The sequence below is a fragment of the Nelumbo nucifera genome, chromosome 5 (genome assembly GCF_055504915.1).
Source record: "Nelumbo nucifera cultivar China Antique chromosome 5, China Antique-T2T, whole genome shotgun sequence".
Taxonomy (NCBI): domain Eukaryota; kingdom Viridiplantae; phylum Streptophyta; class Magnoliopsida; order Proteales; family Nelumbonaceae; genus Nelumbo; species Nelumbo nucifera.
The window spans coordinates 7,153,396-7,180,107 of NC_142653.1; the positions used below are offsets into that span (position 1 = coordinate 7,153,396).

At 37.6% G+C, this 26,712-nt stretch overlaps 2 protein-coding genes across 2 annotated transcripts; both read right to left on the minus strand.

Annotated features, from left to right (window-relative positions):
- Positions 1 to 1,578: 1,578 nt before the first annotated feature.
- Positions 1,579 to 6,792, minus strand: SURF1 (Surfeit locus 1 cytochrome c oxidase biogenesis protein). Its single transcript, XM_010274449.3, has 6 exons — positions 6,376 to 6,792; positions 6,106 to 6,197; positions 5,438 to 5,682; positions 2,930 to 3,104; positions 2,537 to 2,820; positions 1,579 to 1,927 (listed from the first exon to the last, which is right to left on the minus strand). Exons 1-6 carry the CDS (start codon positions 6,542 to 6,544, stop codon positions 1,858 to 1,860), a joined length of 1,035 nt encoding a protein of 344 aa, XP_010272751.1. The 5' UTR covers positions 6,545 to 6,792; the 3' UTR covers positions 1,579 to 1,857.
- A 3,294-nt stretch (positions 6,793 to 10,086) lies between these two features.
- Positions 10,087 to 26,277, minus strand: LOC104608429 (ADP-ribosylation factor-like protein 8a). The gene is made up of 6 exons (XM_010274433.3): positions 25,949 to 26,277; positions 19,604 to 19,685; positions 19,447 to 19,479; positions 19,203 to 19,324; positions 10,708 to 10,869; positions 10,087 to 10,529 (listed from the first exon to the last, which is right to left on the minus strand). Exons 1-6 carry the CDS (start codon positions 25,984 to 25,986, stop codon positions 10,412 to 10,414), a joined length of 555 nt encoding a protein of 184 aa, XP_010272735.1. The 5' UTR covers positions 25,987 to 26,277; the 3' UTR covers positions 10,087 to 10,411.
- Positions 26,278 to 26,712: the final 435 nt, after the last annotated feature.

Consider the following 26,712-nt stretch of genomic DNA (forward strand, 5'->3'; position numbering starts at 1 on the left):
GAGACATTGTGGCACGAAACTTGAAGCACAATACTTTATTAGGTGTTTCAGGTTTCAACTTTCAATTTCAAACACAGAGACGCAGTGTACAGAAAGTGAAGCAAATTATCCTTCCAGATCATGCTTCATGTGCAAAAGCCGATGCAAATTGCGGTTTTCCAGTTTCAAATTGAATCGGCTCTACACCGCTATCTACCATTTTGTGAACGTTAAAGCTGCATTACCTATTTGAGGCTGATGTAGCGTCTCAGGCTGAGATAGGAATGCTATAAATAACTTGGATCATTCATGCCATGGATTGTTGACCTTATTCTCTGAGTTGGTATACTCGTTATCAAACCGGTCAATAATTAAATAGAGCTCTTGTTGATAGGGTTAAGTCCCATCCACAAGTGGACTGAACAAAGTCAACATCCCTAAACCAAGGGATCCGACCAAAAGCAATCCAGCAGTACCAAATTTTCTTTTCAAAGGTGCAATGCATGTGAAAAGCCCACAAATTAGACGCTCTGAAAAGCCCAGGTAATAATACAATTGCACTACTGATTATGAAGCGGATATTAGGGAAATTGTCCAAAATTCATCATTAGTTAATTTTTATTTTCCAAAATTCACCTTCTGATTTGTGCACGTTAATGCTTCTTAACAGAGGTGTCCATGTGAGCATAAATAACAATTTTCATGACCAAATTACCCTTGAATGGTGAGTTAAAGGAAAAATGATCTTTTTCAGTTTTTTATTTTCTTGTTCTTTTTCCTTTTTTTAGTGTTTTGTTATAATTTTCAATGTTTTTTATAATATCTGTTTTTTTACATTTTTCTATTTTCTCCTGTATTTTTTGTTATTTATTTGCAATTTCTGTGTTTTTCTATAATTTTTAGTGTTTTTTTTACAATTTTTATTTTCTGATTTTGTTTTTCAATTTCTATAGTTTCTATAATTTGAAAATAATTTTTCATTTTGTTTGCAATTTCTATGTTTTTATGCATTTTATATTTGAAAATATTGTTTTGAACTTTTTCATTTTATCATGTCTAAATATTAAAATGGTAATATATTAACACCCATTAATTTAATTTTGTATATATTTTATATTTTTTTATGAAGGTTAAAATGGTAATATATTAACACCCATTAGTCTGTTTACCGTCAAATTAGCGACATGATGAATTTTAGACATTTTGAAAAATTGTGGTGAGTTTAAGAGAGATGCTGAAAACGCATGGTGAGTTTTTAGACAACTTCCTCAATATTATCAAGTAGCGAAGCTGAATTAGCGAATCCCCACGAATCTGCCCAATGATTCTGCAAGGAGGATCTAGTTCTTGGCTCGAGAAGGCCATTGTCCCTTCAGTAACAAATGTGGAGAATACATTTGCTAGCTGTTAAAGCAGCATCTCTTTAACGCGACTGGATCGGATACCCACAAGAATGCCACAACAATTCACAAGACATTGCAGCCGCACATCTTACGGCTGTAGTCTCTTGTGGGTAGTGCGGATAGCAGATCCCGAGTCATCTTTAACATGTAGATTTTGGACTACATGGAAATTTGCAATTAAATGAGAGACATTGCGTTTAAGATGGTATGAACCTGTCATCTTCATTTGGCGACCTTTAGTTTTATCCCTACAATATAAAAATTCCTTATTCTCACAAGTTACCAAAAAAATATTCCTTATTCTTATGACTCAGTTCCTTATTCTTATGGACTCATAAGTCATAACTGGGAAAACTCGACTAAGCCTTGCCCCAAACACCAAGGGTGGCTGCACAAATCCTGTTCCGCCATTCTACATCTAGCGAAGTCCTAACACAATGATAAAGTGCAAATGTAAAATCTCTTACAGGAAAGACTATCTCTGGCTCTTTCTTGGTTTTAGTCTCTTGACGGCCATGAATGTTACTGCTGCTGATAGAGAATACCTGTTAATAAAAATGAAACAGTTTTCAGAAAATATATTCCCACCGTGCCAATAATAAAGGAATAAGGAATCATTTAGCTTTAAGTCAACCAAATTAGTAAAACTTTTGATTTTAAGTGCTTTCCTGTCCCTGGACTATCTCACATGACAGTTTAAATTAGAGATTAAAGGAAATTCAGATTTCTGACGTGCATATCTATGAATTATCCAAGTCGGAATTCAAAGAGGTGGGAATCCACTTCACAGGTTGTACATGGGTTGACAAACCATTTGGATTTGGGTCAGTGGGTTGGTTGGGTAATGGGTACTCTCATTGGGTGCCTTCCCAAATCCTCTCCAACAGTTAACACAATAATTAAGACATCAAAGACAACAATTAAGATAACCTGAATAGGTTCAACAGATGTAAGAAATCTACCAGAGATGGGAATCAACAAAAGGCTTGAGACATGTATGCACATAGAATCTGTATGATACAGGAGAGGCGAATGGCTTCATTCCATTGATCAAAAAAAAAAAAAAAAGGCTTCATTCCTCATGAAAGCTAATTACAAATACCACAACCAGAAAGATGCATAAATTTCGTTTTTTTAGAAAGCAAAAAGCTTACCACGTCAATGTATAATTTAGATGGTCTTGTGGCATGACTGAACTGCGAATCAAAGTGTTGACATCCTTTGGAACAGGGTATGGCTTACTAGGATTGACATTTTCATTGATATCTTCAATGTACATAGTATTCTCTGCAAGTCCACGGGTGCGTGCAATGGCAGAAACATCAACATAGAACCACTGACCAGAAGCAGGATCATTTTCTGGAACGAAAATGCTTGGCTTCTCACTCCCACGAACCACCCCTATAACTTTAACAGGTGTAATAGCAGGAACTTGATCCTGTAAGTTTGACAAAGATTTATTCCAATGTCAGGACATCCTAGCCTAAAAAATAAAATAAAATCTTCTGCTTACATTAAGCAATGGTCATGGACCAACTACCAAAAACCTTTATATGTTTAGGCTTCTTAGACCAAAACTTCCACCAAGAACTTCTTTCATTCTCGCCAACATCATGGTACATTTTATTTGAAGATTGCTCAACATCTTGCGAAGCTTCTACAGGCTTGTCCCTCCAGTTGCGTGGAACCCATCCTCTATTAACCAGGATTGGTGACTGCACTCTGGCACAAGATTTTCAAATTTTAGTCAATATTCAACCATGCAATATGTCAGTCAAAACAATTCCAACAAGCGACAAATATATCTAATTATTGGATGAAGTAGATTATGATAATAATAAACCAATAAATCTATGAGGACATAAGAAAACTTTAGAAATGCCCAATTCATAATTCCCAGTCACAGTAGTGATCATTCACTTGGTACATCCAAGATATCCAAAATTTAATATTTGGCGGAGTAAAAATTGGCATGCCCACACTTTTAATATTGTTTTTCTCATCTTTGTCAGGTTGTCTTATTCTGCATATTACCATATAAAAAGTTCTATCAATTCAGAGCAAAGAAAACATCAAAACGATCATCATCATCATCATCCATGCCTTATACCAACTATATGGAGATAAGAGCAAAGAAAAAGATGAAAACCAATTTAATTTTGTTTCTATCTTTTCACAAGTTTGCAAGAATTTTATTTCCCCTTTCCTTTTAGGTGGGGAAGTCTGGGAGGAATGAAAACCTAATTAATCTTCCTTAGTCGTTAGTCAAGATTCTCCCATGAGCAATGTTAAAGCTTTAAAAGTTAAAACAATTATGATCTTCCTTCACGATGGAAAAATAACCCTCCAAAATGGGTAATCAACAGTCAATTGATACTTCTCAGATTCATCATTTCCCAACCAATTACTAGTAGTTGACTCAGTCTTGTGCAAAATCTCCTTAGGGTTGTTCCACCATTTGCACTCACCCCCTAAACATTATTACCATACCATATTTATTCCTACCTTATAGAGTTTCAAACTGTTTGAATATTGAAAAAATTGTTTTTTGATCAGTGAATATTGAAATAATTGTTAATGGATATCAACTGATCAACTCATCATAGAAAGCAAGAAGTTCAATATTAATAGTCTCATCAAGCTTATAACCTCATCCTTACTCGACAATCTAGATTTGTCTAAAAATTTTGAAGCAAATCCCTGTGACCTCCAGTAGGAAATAAGGCAAGGGGTGCATCATGTACATGTCCCACACCCACCTAAGCACAGATTTGGTTGCACGAAACTTTGTTTTAGTAGGACATCACTTACATCTTTCATCATTTCCTTTTGAAAACCACCTTTACTCGACCGCATAATTTTTTACCAGTTAAATTCAAATGCATCATTAATCTTTGTGTCTCTGCCTTAGCGGCTTAGTCTTTGTCTCCAATACATGGTTTGATGCTACACCTAAGTTCCAATAGAAATAGTAACTCAACACATTGCTACTACAAAAGTTCTCAGGTAGAGAATCATCCTGCAGGTCAAGGTGATCTCTTGGGCGCGTAAGCAACAAGGAGCCTTCTTTAAGTCTTGCTGCATTACTCATGTTTATGATTTTTTTTTATAACTCAACTGATAAAATTTTGAAGGTACATGACAAGACAACAAGAAAAACAGTACACACACATGTAGAAAAATGGTTTCCTAATCAGGTCAATCAACTAAGATTACTAGACAATTCCTCTTACTTGTGTCACACAGAGAAAGCCAATATTGATGGTCTATCAGATTAGGGAGGCTCTGAGTTGGCCATATTTTCACCTCATAGTGTGCACATCAACCCCATTCCTCACCTTGTACCAGAAAAGTGAAATCACTAATCTTTTTTTTTTTTGATAAATAATGAAATCACTAATCTTTGACCATGTTCATTTACACATGTGCAAAGTTGCAAACTTGTATTTTATCACTTAAAACCATTGTTCTTTTTATTGTTGTTATTATCAACTTACTTTTACCAAAAACTATCAACTTGTTCATTTACAAATGTGCAAAATTGAAAACTTGTATTTTATCACATGCTCAAAAAATGATCAACTTGCTTTTACCAAATTATCATCTCAAAAGCACTCAGATAAACACATAGAACCACAATAATTAGTTACAGTCTATGCCATCAAAATAATAAAAGATCCTGCCCCACTTTCAATCTCTAGTCATTTAGGTCTACCGTCTACACATTTGGTCATTCAGTCAAGAAACTTATTAGTAGTTTTGCCATAAAAAAGGAGATACAGGATATCCCAGATAGAATTTCTTAAAAAGCCTCATCTGAAGAATTAAGGAGACATAAGAGGCCCAAAGGCCATTACCCAGTTTTGGGCAACCTGGGGTCTTGGGAGTGGAGGATTGGATATAGACCTAAACTTCGGCATTTTTTATCTTTTGGCATAAAGCAGATGTTCTAGGTGTTCCGAATCCACATTCTCATGCTTGTCAGCTTGAGATTTATTAAGGAGACATAAGAGATCAATAAAATTCAATATATCACCTACACAACAATTTGTTACCTCTCAGGGTTGTCAGTGATTGGCACCAGAGGTGTAATAACGTAGTAGCCATTTTCAGTAACTCCCGAAATGCTTCTAGAGCGTGGGCCCACATAGATCGACTTACTCTCATCAAACACTCCTTCACATATCACCTTCCTGAACTCCAGGGAACTCAAATTTTCACCTGGAGAAGAAGAAGATGAGCTATTCCATGCGATAGGTTCCAGTTCCAACCTTCTTTTCCTATATTCCAGCATTTCTATCTGTGAAAAATCAATTGCAGGGAACATGTTAAAACACAACTTTCTTATTAAGAGTAGAAGAAAAGATAGAACACAAACAGAAATTCGGGAACAAATTTAACAGCCAAGTAAATCGCGAAAACAAAGTCCACGGAATAAGAAAACTGAGAAAGAAAAGAAAAGTCATTTTGGAGATAATGAGAATTAAACTGGTTAAAAGAGAAGGACATTCCAAAACGAATCATTAAAACCCGCACAGAAATTTCAGAGCTTTGGGACAAGGCTTAGTTGAGTATTACAAAGCACATCAAGAAGGAGAAGAAAAAAAAAAGAGTAGACGAAGAAGAAAATAAAACAGTTGTGGAAATAAAAGCAAAAACTAATTAAATCTATTAATACCAAAGGCAAAATTAATAAAAATGAAATGTGCATTAGCTACCATACCTTCTGTTGCCTTCGAATGATCTGCCAAGTTCCAAGGCCAAACGTGATAGCCCCAGGAAGAAAAAGCAACCATCTCGACCATCTGCCTCTCTCTTTCTCCGATATAAGCATTGAAGATTACGTCAGTTCTTAAAAGTTCATAAAAACTCTACAAAAATTTAAAAACACTAAACAGTAGAAATTCTAGAAAATAGAAGACCAACATTTTGGCCCGAAACAGTAAATTCCTAATACAGAAGGCAGAGAGATAGAGAATGAGGAAGAAGAGACCTTGAGATTGAGAAGACAAAGTTGCTGGAGATCCGGCAAGCGCCGAGAGGGGTCGTCCTGAACTGGAGAATGAAGACGAAAGAGGGGAGTCTGTTGGTTGGCCCCACTTCCTTGGACAAATGTTTGGTATGGCGCCTCGGATCTTGATTAGGGTTTTGAACTTTGCCATCCGGATCAACAACAACAACTCATTTGACTTTCTCTTCTCTCTCCCGCCTTCAGTCTCGCTCCAGCTCCACTGTTATGTCTGCTGACTGCTATACGAGAGGCAGTTTCTTGTCAGGGTTTTATTTCGAAGACTCAAATAATAATAATAATAAATGTACACTTACTGTTTCAAAATTGACTAACCCTAGTCCTAATGTTTTTAACAATTGACTAACTCTATCTTTATTATTAAATTTCGTTAATATTCGGTGAGAAAACCCAAATTTACCCTCACCACTCTCCCCCTCTTTCTCTCTCCCCTTCTTTTTCCGGGAGCGCCTTGTCAGTGAGTTTAAGCTAATAAGCCTTTTTTTTCTCCTGCTTTTGCTATAATATGCAATGGGTCGGCTCACAAACTCTCTGATTGTTTTCAGAGGCGTAGATCCTTCCCAGCTTCCCTTCTTTTGGGTTATAAGGGTTTGTTTGGAGGTTGGTAAATGGTGGATGGTGGACACCCAAATCCAAATGACATCTAAGCATTCCAAGCCATTTCTCTCATCTCTCCATTTTCTTCTCTCCTCTTGAAGAAGACGAATTAATGGTGCCCACTGTTCTGCTCCTGATTTCTATATAGATTTTCTTAAGATGAAAAGAAAAAAAAAAATCCACTTTTTTCTGCCTTTTCCTTTTCTTCCTCCACTCCTATTTCTTTCCTTCACCAAATCTTTTCCCCTCAACTACAGTGGAAGAAGGAAGAGAGCAGAATTCAAATTTCAAACAGAAAAACAAGTTCCAGCACAAACCCATAACTAAAAGAAATGCCATTAATTCTATGGTAGACACAGACCCGCTAGATAGAGGGAGGTGGACATCAATGAACACATCTCAGAATAAACCATGAAAGGAAAAACTGTTTTTTGAACTGTTCTATATGGATTCTAGACTGCCTAAACTCCAAAAACCCATTAATCCTTTCAATGTGCAAAGCAAAAGAAAAGATGATCTACATCAAATTATAAACAATAGAAAACAAAAAAGAAGAAATATGCAAGTGAATAACAATGATGGAAAAAAAGAATGTTTTACACAAGCAGCCAATTATAGTTATAATAACACCTCCAATATAATTCAAATTAAACACCCCCTCCCAACCAGCTTCCTCCTCCCCTCTTCCTCTTGTATAACAATTAACAAACACCCCCATTAAATCCCAGAATAAGGATCAAAGAAATAAGTGAAAGGAAAATACAGAACTAGCTCCAGCACCGAGTGATGGCATTGCAACCTCGGTTGTAGGGATTGGCTTGAGCTCCGTGTTTGCAATTGTAGTAAGATGCACCGCGTCGGGAGCAAGGTACAGTGTTACGCTACAGGGCTCCATAGCTGATGTACTAGCTGGTTGCTAGAATGCGGTGGTTGATCTCGGAAGCCATTTCAAACTCGTTGCCGCCATGTCACAAGTGTTCTCTTCACCGTGCCATCAAGTGCCATCCATCATGCCTACAGCCGCCACTTCAGTGTCTAAGTGTGTGTCATGGGTGGGCTATACATGTATTTTTGTATGGGGGATTGCCAATGGCATTCTTGTAATTACCTAGTATGATTTTTCATCCTTTTGATGTATCTTTATATCACTCCCCCAAAAGCTTAACGTACTCTTTGAAGGGAAGTAGGTAGTCGAGTGAGTCAAGAGCATGTAAAGGTTAAGCATGAGATCCCGTCGATACTGAACTGTGTGCTTATGCTTGCCATCCATTAATGCAATACAAGTTGCCTTTTGTCTAATTTGTGTGCCATCTTTGTTGCCTTTTCTTGTGTTGTTGCTTGTTGCTTAGGCTTACTCGTCGCACTCGAGTGTCTCACGGGGTCCCAACGACTAGCCCCGTGACAGTTGGTATCAAAGCAGGAGCTCCTACACACACATTGGACCCTGTCTTCGCCCCTACTTCAGCACAATGAAGAGAAACTATGACATTGCCGATGACATACTACACGGGCTGCATCAAGCCCACGACACCAATGAGGCTTCACTCGACGATCCTACCAAGACACAAGCCCCAAAGGGCCGCACAACTAAAGCTAGCATGACAAATCTGTCGACCAACTAGCTAGCATGGATATGCGCATCCTACGCTACGAGGCAACAGTAGGTGAGACTCGAGACCGGGTCGACGAACTCCATCTCAACATGGAGACAGTAGAGAATGCTGTGGTGGAGTTGGAGAGCCGCTTTAACGAAGCCCTCCGAGACGTTCAAAACACCGTGCAACAGTTACAACCAGCTCTTTCCAAAGCAACCTTCAAGGTATGATGGACAGCTTCCAAGCGCAGTTAGATGAGATGAGGGTCGAGCTGACAATCATGAAAAGAGCTATGGCCAATTCCACCAGCCCTTCATCTGCTCCATCCACCCACATCAAGATGCGCCAACCAACTGATAAGAATCCACTAGACGACCTGCTCTAGGAACTCTTGAATCAAGTTGTTATGCACCCAAAAGCTAGAAAACAAGTTGTAGTTGATCAAATTAAAACCTTAAGGAAACTAAATCCTTAAAGAATCCAATCTTGAAGACGCCATAAAGGTTGATCACTCCCTTGATAAGTCAAAATATTGTATTCTACCAAAAACACAAGAAAGCAAAGGTAAACTTGCTGAAAATACCTCTATATCATTGATGATCTCGTTTTACATAGTTGTAGCATTTATATAGGCATGTAAGCATCATTATCTTATAAAGAAACACCTAATCTAATGAGGATCCCTTTAATTTAGGAAAACAAATCTGCCTTGATATAGGAATCATTCTAAAAAACTACAACTAAGCATAGAAAAGTCAAAGTAAAACAAAACAAGACAAAAACAAACCCATCAATACATCTTAGCATGCGAATTGGGCATTTTCTCATCATGTCCATGCGCCTTGGTCTTATGCCATGACCAAGGCTTATATCTTGAAGGCTTAAATCTTGAAGAACAAAGCTTAGAATCCATGACATAAGACCAAGGCTTATATCGTGATGCATTAAAGGATCGACGATATGACCAGATCCCAACACTCCATCTCGTTGGAGCATCACGGCCATTCATCTAGGATATTTTTCTGTACTATTTATTAACTTCTATTCAAGAATGTTGACAAAAAATTAACATACCCCAACTTTCTTTAATAGAAGAGACAAGGATTTGGGACTATTAATTTTTTGTAAACATTTGGATAGTTGACCAAAAAAATTAGATGACACTTGAAGGGCATTTGTGTCTTTTTCAAATGCCACTTAACAGTTGATTAACGACAGGTATTAGATTGACACGTTTTGAAAATTCGGATACTGAATTGTCACATTTTAAAATTTGGGGACCAAAATGGCACTAGGCCCAAAGTACAAGATACTAATTGGGAATTTTCCCTTTAATATTTCAAATTTTTTCTATAGAACATGTCCATGAGCTCTTGCTTTTTCTTTCTGCAGGGTCCAACTACCTAAATGTGTAAGATTCTGATTCCAATGTCTCCATGCAACGCTGCTAACTTGATATTGCAAAGTCATCTATCAAAAACAATTTGGTACCAAATGCACAAGAAAATGCTGCTATTCACACCAGATCAATATGATCACATAAAAATCCATCGACTCCAGTTCCATGATCACAACAGATGAGAGAGAGAGAGAGAGAGGATTGAATAAATTAAGTACCACATAACCCCAAGACCAAATGTTTTCCCAACCAGAAGGGGAACAATCTAATATATGGTAGAAGAAAGAAAATGGTCAGAGAATCAGAAACCCTGTTAGACAAGAATAACTCCCACCACCAACCACCAAAATCACAGTTTCATAATCTAAAAACAGCAATCCCAAACTGCAAACACTTTCTCTTCTCATTCTCAGTTCTTCGACTTTGAATGCTTTACAAGCCAATCAATGACAGAGTCAATGTTGGTCGAGTTCTTGCACGAAATCATGAAGCAGCAAACTTCTCTATCAGTTATTGATTTGAGCCCCCTGCACAACACAAAATTATCCTTAACAACAGCAACTTCCATTTTAGGTTTAGTGAGACTAGAAAACTCACGACCCAGAAAATATAATTGACAAAGTAATTACTTTATGAAACAGTATGTTCTCAATTACATTCGAAGGATGGACTCCTGGGAATGGACATAAAGCCATTGGTACTTACATCTGATCTGTCAACGCTTGTTTGGAAAGAGCTTCTGGTTTGTCAATCTTATTTCCCAATACCAACAGTGGGATGCCACTCAGTGAAGGCTTGCTCAAAAGGTCATGAAGTTCACTTTTTGAGATAGATAGATTATCAGGATCAGCAGCATCAACAACATAGCTGCAATGGTCGGATAAAATCATCAATCAAGGATTGTAAACAAAACTCCGTATGCATATAAAGGTAAAATAATTCAATAGAGCAACTCAAGTAATAAATGAAACAACAACCAATTTTTACTTAGATTTATCATGAAGGCACAGGCTTGAGGAGACCATCAACAGTCAATAAAAATAGCAAGCTTCTCACAAATAGCACATAATGGTATATCACAAAAAAAAAATGGAAATTCTAAACAGCATCTTCAAAACAGTAAATACTAACATCTTACAGAATCTAATGCAATGTCTTATATTTTATTTTATTGAAAATATTTAAAAACTCAAGCCAGGCAATGAACCAGAAAGGACCTTATTTGCTTTAAGGGTAAAAGACTTATACCTCCCCTCTTTTTTCAAGGACTATAGACTTCCCTTCTTGGATGATGTCATCAGACAAAGACCTCCCCTCCAATATCATTCTGTCAAGATTGTTTGCTTGTAAATGTAACGTCAAATGTGGCTGAAACTTTTTTAAAACCCCAATCTTGCCCCTTTTATGGATTCTACTCTCTCACTCCCTCTCTGCACTGCATCTACTAAATCCATGGTGCATAGCAGATCAACAAGTAAACTCATCGGTTATAGAACTTAAACCCCATTAACTCACTTCACCAAATCGCTGAAAGCCCAACCCACAAGCTCCTCTTGAAACAATGGCTTAAAGAACTGATAGTCTGATACTGCTGGATTACTTTGAAGGAAATCCAAATTGATATCCTTTGTCAGAAGATCACCCAACTCTACTGCTTCTTCCTCTTCCATTCCACAGTGCTTGTCCTCCTCCTCAGTGCGGTATTGAGGGACCCACATGGTGGAGCATGCCATGGATCCTGGATTCTATCCCTCTACTTTCTCCTCTGTTCTTTGGCAATCATCCAGGCCATCATATACAAGACTGTCAAGGGCCACATTGAGAAGCTACTGGAAAGAGAAAGATGTGAAGCTTTTGACGAAATACATTGAGTTGAAGAAAACAGGGATGGAATTCAATAGAGCTTCCCCCTTTCTTCTTAGATGATTTGAGTGGTAATTTTTCAGTTTCCGACGCAAAAGACTTCCCTTTCTTCTTAGAAGGATTGAATGGTACTTTTCAGTCTTTTGATGGTTTGTACAGATCCACAGGGCATGTGTCCACACTCCTGCTTATTGTTGGGGAAAAGATACAAAAGAGATTACTACTTGGGAGGTTTATGCATAAGTTGCAGCAGGATATGGAGTCATGGGTCCAGACAAATAATAGACCATTACAAGTTGTTTAGGTCATGGATATGGTAACAAGAGATACAGCAAGAGAAGCTCCTCAATGCATTTCTTGTCTGTTCTTTTTAGCTTTTTTTATCGGTAAAAGAGAATTTCATTAAGATAAGAAATTATGAATTACAGATTATGAGTAGCCTCGGCTACCCCACTAAAACTTAAGTTGCCAACTATCACTTTGATATATCATCCTTACAACTGAGCCCAAAAACACTGATCCTCGTTTGCCCCTTGTTTTGCTAGCTGGTCTGCAAATCCATTTGCCGCTCTTGGAGTCCACTGAAATGATAGCTGCAAGTCCTTGGAGAGGTTTTTAATCTTTTTGACATCATTTCTATGCAGCCAGGGTATTTTTTCAGTTTGCTTTAGCCAGCTTGATATTATCACTACTTTGGAGTCGCCTTCCACAACAAGCTTTCGCACCCCCAGCTCCTTAGCTTTTCGGATACCAAATACCACTGCCTTCAGTTCAGCTGTAGTGGAATCACCCATACCAATAGGGCCTGAGAACAGCCCCACTACAATCCCCTACTCCTCCAATTTCAGATCTTCCCGGGTTGCCAAGGCTGCTTCCATCGAAGTTCAGTTTGAGGAGTCCTGATTCAGGGGGGTCCCATTCCTTTAAGACCTTCTTAACGGTTGAAGAAGAAGCAACTTCCCTCCAGTTCCTAATTATATCATACATTGTAAAGTCCGAAAATAACTTTGGTGACTCTACCCATGATGTTACCTTTATCATAATCCGGTCTATTACTTCTACCTTGCATCTTTTCTTTTCTTAAAAATTCTCAAGTTTCTTTCCTCCCACCGTACCCAAATTATTTCTGCCCTTGTGCATCTCCATAGTATTCTCCCTCTTCATTTTGGTCATCTGAAAGTAGAAGAGTCAAACAGCCCTTCCAAGTTCATCGGAGTATCCCACCTGCATCCAAAAAGATAGAAGAACCAATCCCAAATACTGCCAGCAAAAGGACAGGAAACAAGGATATGATAAGCAGTCTGCCAGTCTCACCATTCGTCTCACATAAACAGCACCAATTAGGTGATAGACACCAGCCAGGCCTCTTCCTCTGCATCAGATCACAGGTGTTGATTGCACCATGATAGACCTCCCAACAAAAAGCACCCACTTTATGGGGAATAGGGTGACACGCCGACACCACCCTTCTTTTACAGGGAAAGGTACCCCATGTTGAGCAGGATAGGACAAGGATTTGAAGAAGGAAGGACAGCTAAAGACTCCAGAGGGGTGGGGGGCCCAAACCCTAGTGTCTTGTTTAGAATTGTCTAGAAACACCCAGCAAAGAAGACTAAGAACTCATCTCAGAATCCCTCACATCTCTGCGAAGATCCAGATTCCAAGCAAAACCAGACAGGGAGGGGGAAGGGGTGATGAAATCAGCAACCGGATTGCCTTTGAGGGAGGAGAGGGCAAAGATTGAAGGGAACAAGGTTTTTTAGGACTGCTCATCCACCCACACATCTTCCCAAAAATTGATTTTATTACCTGAATTGAGATCAAATCTGACAAGGTTGAGATGAGACAGGAAAACTTTGTGAATCGCTTTCCAAGGTGAGGAGCTAGAAGCCCTGCGAGAAACTCCAGCATGCCAACCATTCTTGGAGAGCCCATGTATACTAGTCACTACTTTGTGCCAAAGCCTATCTGTCTCGCGTGGGAATCTCCATAACCACTTCCTTAATAAAGCCTCATTCCTTTCCTTCAACTTCCCTAGTCCTAAACCTCCGAGCTCCTTCTTTTCAAAATCCCTCGTTATCTTCTCTAACTTTTTTCCAATAGCTTGAAGCATGCTAAACACCGAGAGGTAATACACTGGGAGATTTGCTAGAGTGGATCTAATAAGAGTTATCTTGCCCCCCAAAGAGATGTAATTCCTTTTCCACGTAGCCAACTTCTTTTCAAATCTTTCCACTACCGAATTCCAGAAACCAAGACATTTTTAGGATTGGCACCAAGGGGAAGTCCTAGATACTTCAAAGGCCATTCACTTTGTAAACAACCTAATTCCCTTGCCCATAAATTAACCTCTTCTTGGTCTAGGTTGACCCCGGCCACCACAGTTTTATTGAGGTTCACCTTCAAATTTGTCACTTTTTCGAAGAGGTTCACCAACATCCTTAGATTCCTGCATCTGACTCATTCCCACTTTCACAAAAAATGGTGATGCCATCCACAAATTGAAGGTGGATTACCACCACTCTCTCCTTTCCTAGTCTCCAACCCTTTAAGAAGCCCACCTCATCCACCTTCAAAATCAACTTGCTAAACACCTATGCTAAGATAGTGAAATAGGAAAGGGGATAGTGGGTCCCCTTGTCCCACCCCTCTTGTGGCACCAAAGAAATCATTCACTACTCCATTGATCAACATTGAGAAGTGGCAAGATTGTAAGCATCCTTTGATCCAACTACACCATCTAACTCCAAAACCACATTTCCTTAATGCTTCAATCTCAAACTCCCAATCCACAAAATCATAGGCTTTCTCCAAATCTAATTTACATACAATGCCCTTTCTTCCAGACCACTTTAAATCCTCCACACATTCATTGGCAATTAGTATTTGGTCTGAGATATGTCTTTTTTGGATGAAAGCTCCTTGAGATTGAGAAATGATTGAAGGAAGGACCTTTTTTAGCCGAAGGGAAAGAACCTTGGCTAGGATTTTCTATTGACTTGTCACTAGGCTGATTGGCCTGAGATCCTTCGAATGGCATGCCCCCAACTTTTTTGGAATCATCGCAATAAAAGTAACATTAACTCCTCTGTTGACAATCCCCCTGTGGTAAAACTCCTCAAAAACCTTTATTATATCATCCTTTAACCACTCCCAACAGTCTTGATAGAAAGCCATAGAAAAGCCATCAAGCCCAGGTGCCTTGGATCGATCCATAGAAAATATTGTTTCCTTCACTTCTGCCACTTCAAATTTTCTCTCCAAATTTCTGCTCATAGAATCTTCCAGAACTGGCCACTCCAACCCTTCTTTCTTGTTCTTGATAAACTCCTCAAGCTGTTTAGGCCACTCAATCTCTTTGTTGTTTTTCACTTTTTCTTGTCTAGTTTTGGCTCTTACAAGGGCCGTCATATGTAATTAGGTATTGGATGGAAGAATGCTTCCGAGGTCCATTGGTTCTTCTAGATCCTCTTCATGTACTCTTTCCCTGACTCATTTCTGTATTTCTGTTTTTTTCTCTCTTCCTGTTATCTTAAATATTTAGCAATTTTAGGGGCAGAAGTATCTTGCTTTCTATCAAAGAAAATAGGGATTTTTTTGGGGTGCTAGTGTAACTTCTGTTTCTGCTGAATGGTTGGAGCCCTATTAAGGAATCATGAAATAAAAATATGTTCTTATTCCAAAAAAAATTAAAAAAAAAAGTTCACAGGTCATTTCTCTAGAGAGATTCTACTGTTTTGAATTATGAAGAATTAGCAAGGGCATAAGAGACTTTTTGATGTTCTGTTAGATATAACTTTGACAGGAGAAGTCTTAGTCCTTTCTGAAAACAGAGGGGAAGTTTCAGTATTTATGAGAAACCTCAAGGGAGGCTTAAGTCTTTTTCCCTTGCTTTTATAAGGCACAATTGATTGTACAGTCATAAGTCAATGGTGTGGCCCAAAGATTAGAAAGACGACAACTAAAGGAATGACTAATACTTATCCTTTTTTTCCTTTGTTTTTTTATTGGGGTTGCTTGCTGGGGAGAGCTTCAGGAGGTGGAGAGGGTTCCATCTTTTACATGAACCATAGCCCCATGTCCAGGCTTTTGCCTTAGTGCAGTAAAATTTTACAGATACAACACAATGACATGATTACAATGAGTGATCAGAGATCAACACTCAATAATCAAGGGCACAGACACCTTAAAATTGCCATTGCCTTAAATTGATGATGTCAGTTTTCATGACATCCTGTCTAGCATGCCAAAATGTCGGCATGTTTTGTCAATATCACCTTGGCGTGTCAACAGGATGGGCTTGGGGAGGCATGCCATGTCCATATGTCCTGTCATATCTTTTTTCTTCCAGAAAAGGTAAAGTATAACTTTCATTAATAGCAAAAAGACCCTCTGTACACCAAGGAACTGTACAAAGGGAATATACAACCTTTCAGCCTTGATTGGCAGAATTTACAAAAAGCAAACCTTTGTATAAAGTGTAATAAGATTTCCTATAAAATTCCCTATCACACACCCACCCAAGAAAAAAATTTCAGCCTTCGATTTAACTAACAGGCGCTCATTCATATCACATTTGTTGTCAAAAATCCTAGAGTTTTTCTTTTTCTTTATAAGTAAAAATCCTAGAGTTCCTCTCTGCCCAAGTCCAAAAAACAGCAAAAAGCACAATTCTCAACACAATCTTTCCTTCCTTAGGTCCCACTGAAATACCAGCAATTGACCAAATTTCCACAGAATCAATTTCAGTCCTCCTCATTCAGTGTAGAATTTCCACCATCCCTATAATTTCCCAGTCATTTAAATGTCATCTAAACAAAGGTCCCAAGGCAGGACAATGTGCTGGGATAGTTTTATATCCACTTTTGAAAAGATAGTCTACTCAGTCAATGTCAAATAATCTCAAAACAATCCTATAAAAGATTTGAATTGATTTAACCAATAAATCTACATACTCTGCATACATCAGTTGATTTGAATTTACCATTACGAACCAAAGAAATGTCAAACCCATTAAGATGCTGAGTAAATCAGTTCAACCATCAGGCCAGCTAGGTTTGGTAGTTCAATTTAATATATAGAGAACTCTGTATCTGCTGATGCACCAAAATTTACCTTGTTGGTAAGCATAGCGCTAATAACTTTACGGGTTCAATAATCTCTTTCCTCTCGACCTCTTTCTTTCCAATAGAAATCAATAGATATGTCAAAAATACAAATCAACAGATCTTTTCCTCACGGTATAAACCAACTGACAGAAAACTGATTGGCAACCAAATGTTATGACAGCAATACAGCTTCCTCCAACCCTCTCTTTCTTTTTTCTATATCAATGACAATAGATTTCTTAGGATCAAAAAGGAGTCAACCATATGAGGCTAGCATTTCACTTTGCATTTTATTGTATTTAACTACTGATATCACAGGATGTCACTGTCTAGATCTTGGAAATCAAATTTCAGCTCTCTGGAAGCTTTCTACAATTCAAACTTGAAGAAAATGTAATGCTAAAATTGAAAGTAGGGATTATCTTTGTTCTTATTTTTCTCCCTCCTTTTTGAACTTTTTATTTTGTGCACAGTACCAAGAGCAATTTTTGCGAAAATGAATAGGTGGTAAAAAAAGTCAATTATTGGCTGGGCAACTACATGATTGCAACCATAAGAGCCAGATCTATCTTTCACAATCCTTCGTTTACCTTTATTTTTGTCTGCAAATATTAGTTTACTACTTTACTGTAAGTAGAGATCTATCATTTTTCTCTTATTTTCTGGTAAGCAAGCAAGGTTCAAAGTATCGATATCATATGCTATCTCAGGGCCACCAATACATGTAGTATAAAGAATTATAAGATACTAACTTTTTAAAACTCTAATATATGATGCAACAGGTCTCCTGTCAAATCATCAGACCAAAATATTAAAAAAGATAATAGTTTTGGTGAGCCAAAACTCTCAAACACAAATTTGCACATCAAGTGTATTAATACTTTTAACCATAATAATAAGTAGTATATTGACTAAATGGGAGAAACTTATATACAGCACACAACTTCAGTTGATCAGTATATATATGTCAACTCTTCAAAAACCTACTCACAAAGTTGTGTCTTAGACACCAAATTCTCAAACACAAATTTGCACATCAAGAGTATTAATACTTTTAACCATAATAATAAGTAATATATTGACTAAATGGGAGAAACATATATACAGCACACAACTGCAGTTGATCAGTATATATATGTCAACTCTTCAAAAACCTACTCACAAAGTTGTGTCTTAGATAATTCAGTCCCATCCTAGAATAAAATAAGGTGATAGAAACCCTCTAAGTCCACCAAAGAAAATAGAAAAAGAAAAGTGATTACATAAATGTTTTTTTTATTGATAACTGAACCTATGGTATTTTCCATCTTGCACTTTGTTCAGAGATGATTTGGGGTACTCCTAACAAATTTTCCAATAAGCACAATGGGGAGGAGGTTCTAAAGTATAAACCCTCTACAACTGAAACCCCATCCATGCCATGCAAGAACTGGATTGGAAAACTCCCTGGAATTACCAAGCACAGCTCAAACTTGCCAAAAGAAATCGCAGCATAGCCAATAAGTGAAAAGGCAGTTCAGTACCGAGTGAATATTCTTCTCTTTCTAAATGCATGGAAAATACATTTTGGATATCAAGGCAATGCAATAAGGCTATCCAAAAAAGATAAACATTTAATTAGGCGGTTCAAGATGAGCAAAATACCTTTCTGTATCTGAAAAAAAAGAAAGGAAATAAAAGTGAACTCCTTTGATAAATAAAATATATTAAAGAAAGAGCTTATCATAAAACCTAAGTTCCTAATAGCATAACATAAAACCAAATTAAAAGGGGAAATGAATCCAATGAACTATAAGTTAATAAATGATACATTGGACCTACAAAATAGAAACCATAGCATGCCTATACACATATATTGTCATCGGCTCGTTGCCTAGGAAACTGCCCGATTATTAAATGTGACTGCCTTGGTGCTATTTGTCTATATCACTTTGTTACTTCTCACCCAGGCAATATATTCACAACCATGAAGAAGAAAAACCAAAGACCTTGTCAATTTGTGTTTTTATTATCTCCAATTGTACTCTTTTTTGTTTCTGCCCTCCTGTGATTCTCATACTTCTTTCAATGGTTCTAACTACCAATTTAAAAAAGGAACATCTAAAAACTGTAAAACATGCCAAAGTTGTCATCCAGTTTTAACAAAAAAAGGATTTGGTAGACCCTTGTAAAATAACAGAAGAAGGCCATCTTATGCAGACTAATAAGTTAAATAGGTTGGTTGCATACACAATAGCAGAAACTGCACGGCAATATCTTTCCCACATGCTACGAAACCTGGGTTGACCTCCGAGATCCCACAACTTTATTGTGACATTCCCTTTAGTTACCTTCCTCATATTAAATCCTACCTGTAGTCCACAAATGTGCAAGCAAAAATATTATTGCAGAAAATGACAAATAAAGGAATAAGATATTTTGCAAATAGAATATCATCCAACATATTATAAACAAAAAGAAATACATCACACACCGTAGGAATCATGTCTTCACTGTATCCTCCAGTCTACAATAAAGATCAAGAGACAATATCTTAGAAATCAGCACTAAAAGATAGTAAGGTAAAAACAAAATAGAAAAACAAGAAGGAAAAAAATCATAGATGATGCTTCAAGTAAAAATGTACATACTGCAACAACATTCACAAGCGAAGTTTTTCCAGCATTTTGAAGACCTATCAAAGATAGCTCCATTTCTTGCTTGAAAAAGAGGCTGCAATGAAAAGGGAAAGGAAATGAAAAGAAATAGAGCAAACAAATAAAATTAGGGGGAAATATGACTGAACCCACCCCACAAATTTTAACTTCACCATACACTCACAACAATTCAAAACTTCTAACACCCCCACTTATGACACCATACCCCCCCCCCTCCCCAGGTATTGGCATGATGGCAACAATTCCCCCACTGTCACTGTTCCCAATTGTAGGGTGAAGTACAAATTTGTGAGGTGGGGGTAAATTAAGATTCCCCATAAAATTATCGGTAGAAAAGATTCTATGTAGCAGTGATCCAGGAAAAGTAAACAGCTAAAACAGCTGGAGCTTTCTGAGCATTTTCATTATAAAGTACGACCAGGTAGATTCTATCAGAAGACTCCACCCCAGAGAAAGGGGATCGATCTTTCAAACACAACTTGATAATGAGCAAATTATGAAAATCCATTAAAATGTGGCATGCTTAATTGAAGTCCTCCGGGAATTGAAATTTCAAAATGGCAACTATCTAAATTCAGAATATTCATGGTTGGCCAAATGGTTTTCAAGCCATGTGGGCAATTCTAGGCAACAGTAGAGTATCTAGGCGCCTCAGAAGTCATGAGTGGTATTTGAGAAAGCAAAACTTAAACTCTAAGTAAACTCCTAGATTTATATACCAACCAACAAATGCACAACAAAAATAGCACAGTTCTTTACTAAGTAACAATGAGTTTCATTAAAACCATCAAATCCAAATCACAAAAGAACTTTATATCTATTAGCTTCAATAATTCAAACAGAATTTTTGCAAACAACATTAGCAACTAAAAAAGGCAATATTTGAGAGACGGAGAGAGAGAGAGAGAGAGAAGAGAGGAAAGAGTAATTGCAAAAAAGGAAAGAAAAAAAACGAAGGGGACCTCCTCTTTTGTCCTTCAACAATGAAACCATAAAATAAAGCAAAAGTAGCAGAGTATAAGATAACATGTATCAAGCCACATACTAATAAGATGCATCCCTAGTAATAAAATTACAATAAGGGACCCACCTTGTTATTTCTGTTTCCTAGGCAATCACCTTGTTGCCTAGATGATCACCCTTTTAGTATAATTCAAACATTTAAGGGATCCTAGATGAAGCCTTGGACTATGCTTGTCCACTACCCAAGCTATAAGCACTTAAAAAGGAAAAGGATTTGCATCGTTGTCCCTTCACTCTCAACTCTCTCCGTGCCTATGGAGTATACCAGTCTTAAGCCCTGGACCAAAGAGATATTATCAATTCCATTGGGAAGTTGAAACTACCATGAGAATAGGCTAGAGGAAGTCAACGGTACTTCAAAAGGACACTGGGTTCCCCAAAACAAAAGCATCAAAGTTGAGCTTAACAAGGCTAGAGAGCAGTCCTGCAACACTTGCTAATCTACCAACCTACTTTCTATTTGTCTTTAGGATTCCACCTAGGGAAGCCAACAAACTAAAGAAATTGATGAGGGACTTCTTATAGGAACCAGGGGGAAGCAAGAAGGATCATTTGATAAAGTGTGAAGTGGTCTGTCGGAATAAAGAGGAGGTTGGGTTTAGGAAACTTGATTCAAAAGAATACAACATTACTAGGGAAGTGGCTGTGGAAATGGCCCTTGGAGAGAAAGAGATTATGGCATGAGGTGGTAGGAAGTATTCATGGCCGTTCATAAAATGGGTGGGATGCTAGAGTATCTCAGCGAGCTGCATCAACAATTCCATGGAAAGCGATACATCGTATTCTTCCTCAATTTCTCAGGTTTGTCAAGTTTGATGTTTGTGATGGTAACTCTGTTATTTTTTGGGAGGATACTTGGGTAGGAGAGGCTCCTCTAAAGGATCTCTTCCCTTCTTTATTCTTTGTTTCTTGATATAAAAAAGACTTTCTGTGTAAATTTCTCTCTCCCTGGAAAATCCATTGGCACCTAACTGGGATTTCAGGTTTCATAGAGGCTTAAGAGAGAAGAAAATTGAATGCCTACATAGTTTGTTAAGCCTCCTTGATAAACTTTGCTTGGACCCTTCTAAACTAGATAAACGTGTTTGGACACCCCGGCCGATTGGGTCTTTTTCTTGTGCTTCTTTTTTCAGGTCCCTTTCTTAGTCCCCTTCCAACCAGCCCTTCCCTGTTAAGGAAATCTGGTGCAAGCCTATTCCCCCTAAGAGTATGGCTTTTTGCTGGGTGTATTATGGGAAAATAAAGACCTTGGATATTCTTCAAAAGAGAAGACCTTTCCTTTGTATCTCACCTAACCGGTGTATCCTTCGCAGATCTCATGGTGAGGATTGATACCATCATACCATTTACTAACATCTTGTTCCTTTACTGCAAAGTTATGGGAGTGGCTCTTCTTGATGTTTGGGTGCCGGTAGAATAAGACAGCAAAAGTAAGTCTGCTTTTTGATCCTTCTACCTTCCCAATGGCATCAAAAAAGAGGAAGAATCATGTGGAGGTGTTCTAGAGCTGCACTGATATGGACAGTATGGGAAGAAAGAAATGCTAGAATTGAAGATGTGCATTCTGCATTGGGTGATATGGCGGCTAAAGTCCCTGGATTCATTCCACCAATTCTCCTTTAGTGATATATAGGGGAATTGGTCAGAAGTAGCAAGCTGCTCCTCTTTAAAGACTAGAATCAGTATGAGTTGGGAACCTCCTGAAGGTTTTTTGAAGCAGAATATCAATGATAGCAGTCAAGGTAATCCAGGACTCGCTGGAATGGAAGGGGTGCTGAGGAATGAAACTGGAAATGTAGTCCTCCTTTACTCAGGTCCCCTAGGGATTGGGAACTCTACTAGGGAAGAATTGCTAGCTGCCATCCAGGGTGTACAGCTTGCAGTTCAGCTAGGTGTGCAACAACAACTAATCGGAGGGGATTCCAAGGTGGTAGTGGGCTGGCTATAGAACCCTGAGTCTATTGTGTGGAACTTTAAGAATGAAATTAAAAAATATAAATGGATGATAAGGAGCTTGGCTGAAAGTATAATATGGGTGGGGAGATCAGCAAATGCTTTGGCTGATTGTCTAGTAAAGCTAGGGGCAAACAGGGAACAATTGTATTGGGCTCATTTGTAGTTTGAATTTGCTTTTTTGTTTTCTACTTCTTCTTGTTCTTTGGAGAAGACGCAGCCCACGCCTCTTCATGGGAAGCTTGTATCTCCAGTTCTTTTCTTAATGAAATTTTAAATTATTTATCAAAAACACTAGTTGTTAATGAGTTAAGGAGATCAAAATAACCTGGCAGCCTGGTAGCCTCTAACCATTGAATTTGAATCTACAGAAAGTGTCTAAAATTACCTCTATCCAATATCCAACAAGCAATACAAAAGGTTACCAAATGATCTTAAATGAGAAGAATTTATTGGGGAAAAAACTAGATCTCCTCTCCTCCAAACTCAAACACACCATAAAATAGCAATTCAACAGTATCTCCACTTAAACTTCCCTTTCCAAAAGAATATTCACTTGAACAAGTTAGAATATCAGATGGGGGCTGCCATTAAGCACCAAAAGGGGGCATGAATTGATTCCAAATTTTAGATAGTCCAACTACTAGCCTTGCATTAGATACAAATAGGTGGAAATACAGCTTATTTACATTCCTTCACTAATAACTGCCACTCTCTACCCTGGAGATGTTAGTTGAAGAGGAATTCCTACTCATCTTACTTCCCCCAGGGAAAAAGCTTATTGGGAACTAATGAAGTCAACCTTCCAGCTAAGCAATGTCCAACAATTATCAACTGTAAGATAGACCTAAATTTGATCATCTAAGAAATGTTATGATCCTAAGTAGGAGGTTTGCCTCAATTTTTAAATAAAAACTATCTAAAATCATAACTACCAATAACTGAGGTGATCAAATTTTTATTGGTAATAATTAACTGTTATAAAAAAATAGAAAACATAGTGATAGTAACTGGAAGCTGCAAGACCAACTTTTAAAACAAAACCTACTCAAGATGTTTATCCATTAAAAATAATTAAGGGAAATCAAAATATTTAAGAGCACATCTTTCACTTCATCATTTTGCACAAGAGTCCACTTTTGCATCAATAACCTAGATTTCAATCATCTTACTGTTCACAAAATTGGTCACCTGTGCACCTAGCCCCTAGGCACTCCACCAGCTTAGACAATTCTCTATTTTCAGATATGTAGATATATCTTTACCATTTTTGAAGTTTTAAGAACATAGATATTTGGTTTCAGCATTGATGTTTTATATTGTTAATTCTCTTTGAAATTTGTTAATTTGAGAATAGCATGGACAAGAAAAGAAAAGATATCTTCATTCTATTAGAGAATCTATATCATTGGGACCATCATGAACATCTAATTTAAGAGGTTCAAAAGATCTGTAAATATTCCACTAGATTCACTAGCCAGAGAAGGAGCTGATAGGGATAATTTGTAGCTGGAAGGGGAGGAATCCAGTGAGAATTGATAAGCCTCTTTGGGGTGTGCTGCTGGGATGAGCTACATTTCTTTGTCAAGCTTTAATTGAAATTCTACCTCTTGTATTCCATTCTTTCTCTCTCTTATAAATTTCCTCTTTTCTGTAATCAATCAAAAGAAATTTTGAACAAAACTTAATAAATATGGTATATGCATATTATAATATCCAAATATTTGTACAATATCATCCACAATTTTGTGCACGCAATCTAGCACACAATTATTTTTTTATTGTAAGGCAATCTTCCAAACTGTTGTTCATGCACTGCCCACTTTCTTGGAGGATTTGGGCTACATTTCTTAAAACAATGAATGTTTATTAGGTTTTCCCATCATCAGCAAATGGAGGCTTTGGAAGGTTGGCAGCTAAGGGAATTGAGTAAGAAAGGAAAGAAAGTTTGGAGGAATGTTCCAGCTGTCATCTTTTGGTCCGTATGGAAAGAAAAAGAAAAAAATCAGAAGATTATTGAAAACAAGGCTTTACAGGAAGATGGGGTCATTATGCAAAGCATTCATAATGTGCCCTTTAGCATATATTTCTCCCTAGATGTTTTATTGGACTGATTGCTGGGTTCATGTTTTGTTTTTTGGCAATGAGCCTTTTGCTGGTTGTACAGTTTTGTATAACCTTCTTGGATGTTTTGTGGGTTTATTTTCCTTTCTTCAGTAATGAAATGCCTTTTCTCAAAAAATAAAAATACTTCACAAAAGGAAATGCCTAGACACATGATCAGTCACCAAAAATGCCAAATATACCCTATTGGATGATAGGTATACTAGACCACTGGTGAACCTAACTTTACCTCTTCATTATGTCACAATCACATAACCTAAAAATCAGCATGAGACATATCTTAATTGCTCTTGCTTTCCATATTTTTTACTCGCATTCTTGTTTCTATCCAGTCCACATCTCCCGGGACCTCAGATAGCTAGGACCAAGATTGGGTAATGACCTTTATGGCTTCTTTTTCCTTTTTCCCATATTCTATTTTCAGTTATCTGTTAAGTTAAAAATCTTCATCTGTTGTTTCCCTTTGTCCTCAGGTCTTTCATTTATTGTTGTACTTTCGTCTCTTCTCTATCCCTCAATGTTAATTCGCACATCTCACAAAACCCAACACTACAGAAAGAATTACCTCAGGTGTGAACTAACGAAGAAACTTATATCAAACAGTATGGGACATGATGAACCAAATGAAACTACAGCCTATTAGGAAATCCCATCCTCTATTTAAGAACAAGTAAGCCAGTTGTCCAGTGCAGCAAACTATAAGACATGTTCAATCATTCTACGACCAAAAAAAGATTTCTGGTATAAATAATAATTAATAGTAACTAAAACCCCCTATAACAATGAAGCATCATTTGCAAATTCAAGTACAACACCCTTCAAGTCTGTAACTCGATTCAAAAATGTTTATTTTCCAAAAGAAGTTTAAGTGGTATAGAACCTAAGGAAGAAAAAGAAGAAGAAGAAGAAGAAGAAGAAATCTCTCCTAAAACCCTACATAATTTTATACGTACCAAACGCTAAACAAAAAAGGGGCAAAACTTTCTATTAATAAAACCGGAATAAGACCTTACTGAAATCCAGAATTGCAACATATAACTACATATTCGAAAGGCAGGGGGCACAAAAAGGAGGAGCAAGGGAACAATGCAAGACAATAATCAAATGATCAAACATAGAATTCTTTGACAAAGATTCGAAACCAAAATTACAGAAAGCCAGATACATTCAGATTAATTGAAAAAGTGACTTTGAGGAAACCAAAGCACAAGCATTTACCTTCGCAGCCAATTGAGGAAAGCTTCCCAGATACCCATGGCGGAATAATCAGAGAACTAGAGAATAAAAATTTGCAGAAACGATAATTGAAAGTGATTAGAATTCCTCGATTGGACAAGACAGCTACAGGGGAAAGGATCGCGAAACTCTGATTTTCAATTGACCTTTCTCCTTCCCAATCCTTATTCCCAGCTACTGAAATTGCATTCCTAGATTATTATTATTATTAATATTATTAGACATTGCATTAAAAAATAAAAAACAAAACAAAAGGGATGAGAAGAACAAGGAAGGCGGTGACGTGAGCGCCCTTAAGTTTGATAATCAGGATATTTTTGTCTTTTCATCTGTGTCAGAAAAAGAAGGCCGGAGCCCGGAGGGGAGCTAAAACTTTGGCCGTGGGCTATTTGGAAATTTTAACTTCCCTCTCATGACACGTTACGTTGCCCAACTTGTCCCTTTGATTGTCTTTTTTATAGCAATTTAGCAAATTAGCATACGTGTGATGCACAGAAAATTCCCGAACAGCCTGGACTGTTTTTTTCAAAAACAGCCAAAGTTTCTCCCCCAAATGAGTTTGAGTGCCCGTTTTGAAGGGCTCTCAGATGGCAGCTTTTTTGGCTTTAAAAACCCAGACAGCAGACAGCCTGTGATGTGAATAATGTCTGGTGAAAGGTTAGTATTTAGGAGGGTGCCGAATTGGCTCAAGTTGTATAAGTAGTCGGTAGCCCAATGAACATGAAGCCAAAAATAATAATAGTAAA

What these genes read in the sequence shown, in the direction of transcription:
- SURF1 (XM_010274449.3), bottom strand. Translation starts at nt 6,544, where the DNA reads ATGGCAAAGTTCAAAACCCTAATCAAGATCCGAGGCGCCATACCAAAC. An exon ending in AGAAGCCTAAACATATAAAG is followed by an intron (nt 2,821 to 2,929) that starts GTTTTTGGTAGT and finishes TCAAACTTACAG; the next exon opens with GATCAAGTTCCTGCTATTAC. An exon ending in CTAAATTATACATTGACGTG is followed by an intron (nt 1,928 to 2,536) that starts GTAAGCTTTTTG and finishes TTTTATTAACAG; the next exon opens with GTATTCTCTATCAGCAGCAG.
- LOC104608429 (XM_010274433.3), bottom strand. Translation starts at nt 25,986, where the DNA reads ATGGGTATCTGGGAAGCTTTCCTCAATTGGCTGCGAAG. An exon ending in TTCCTCAATTGGCTGCGAAG is followed by an intron (nt 19,686 to 25,948) that starts GTAAATGCTTGT and finishes TTTTCATTGCAG; the next exon opens with CCTCTTTTTCAAGCAAGAAA. An exon ending in CAAGCGTTGACAGATCAGAT is followed by an intron (nt 10,530 to 10,707) that starts GTAAGTACCAAT and finishes TGTGTTGTGCAG; the next exon opens with GGGGCTCAAATCAATAACTG.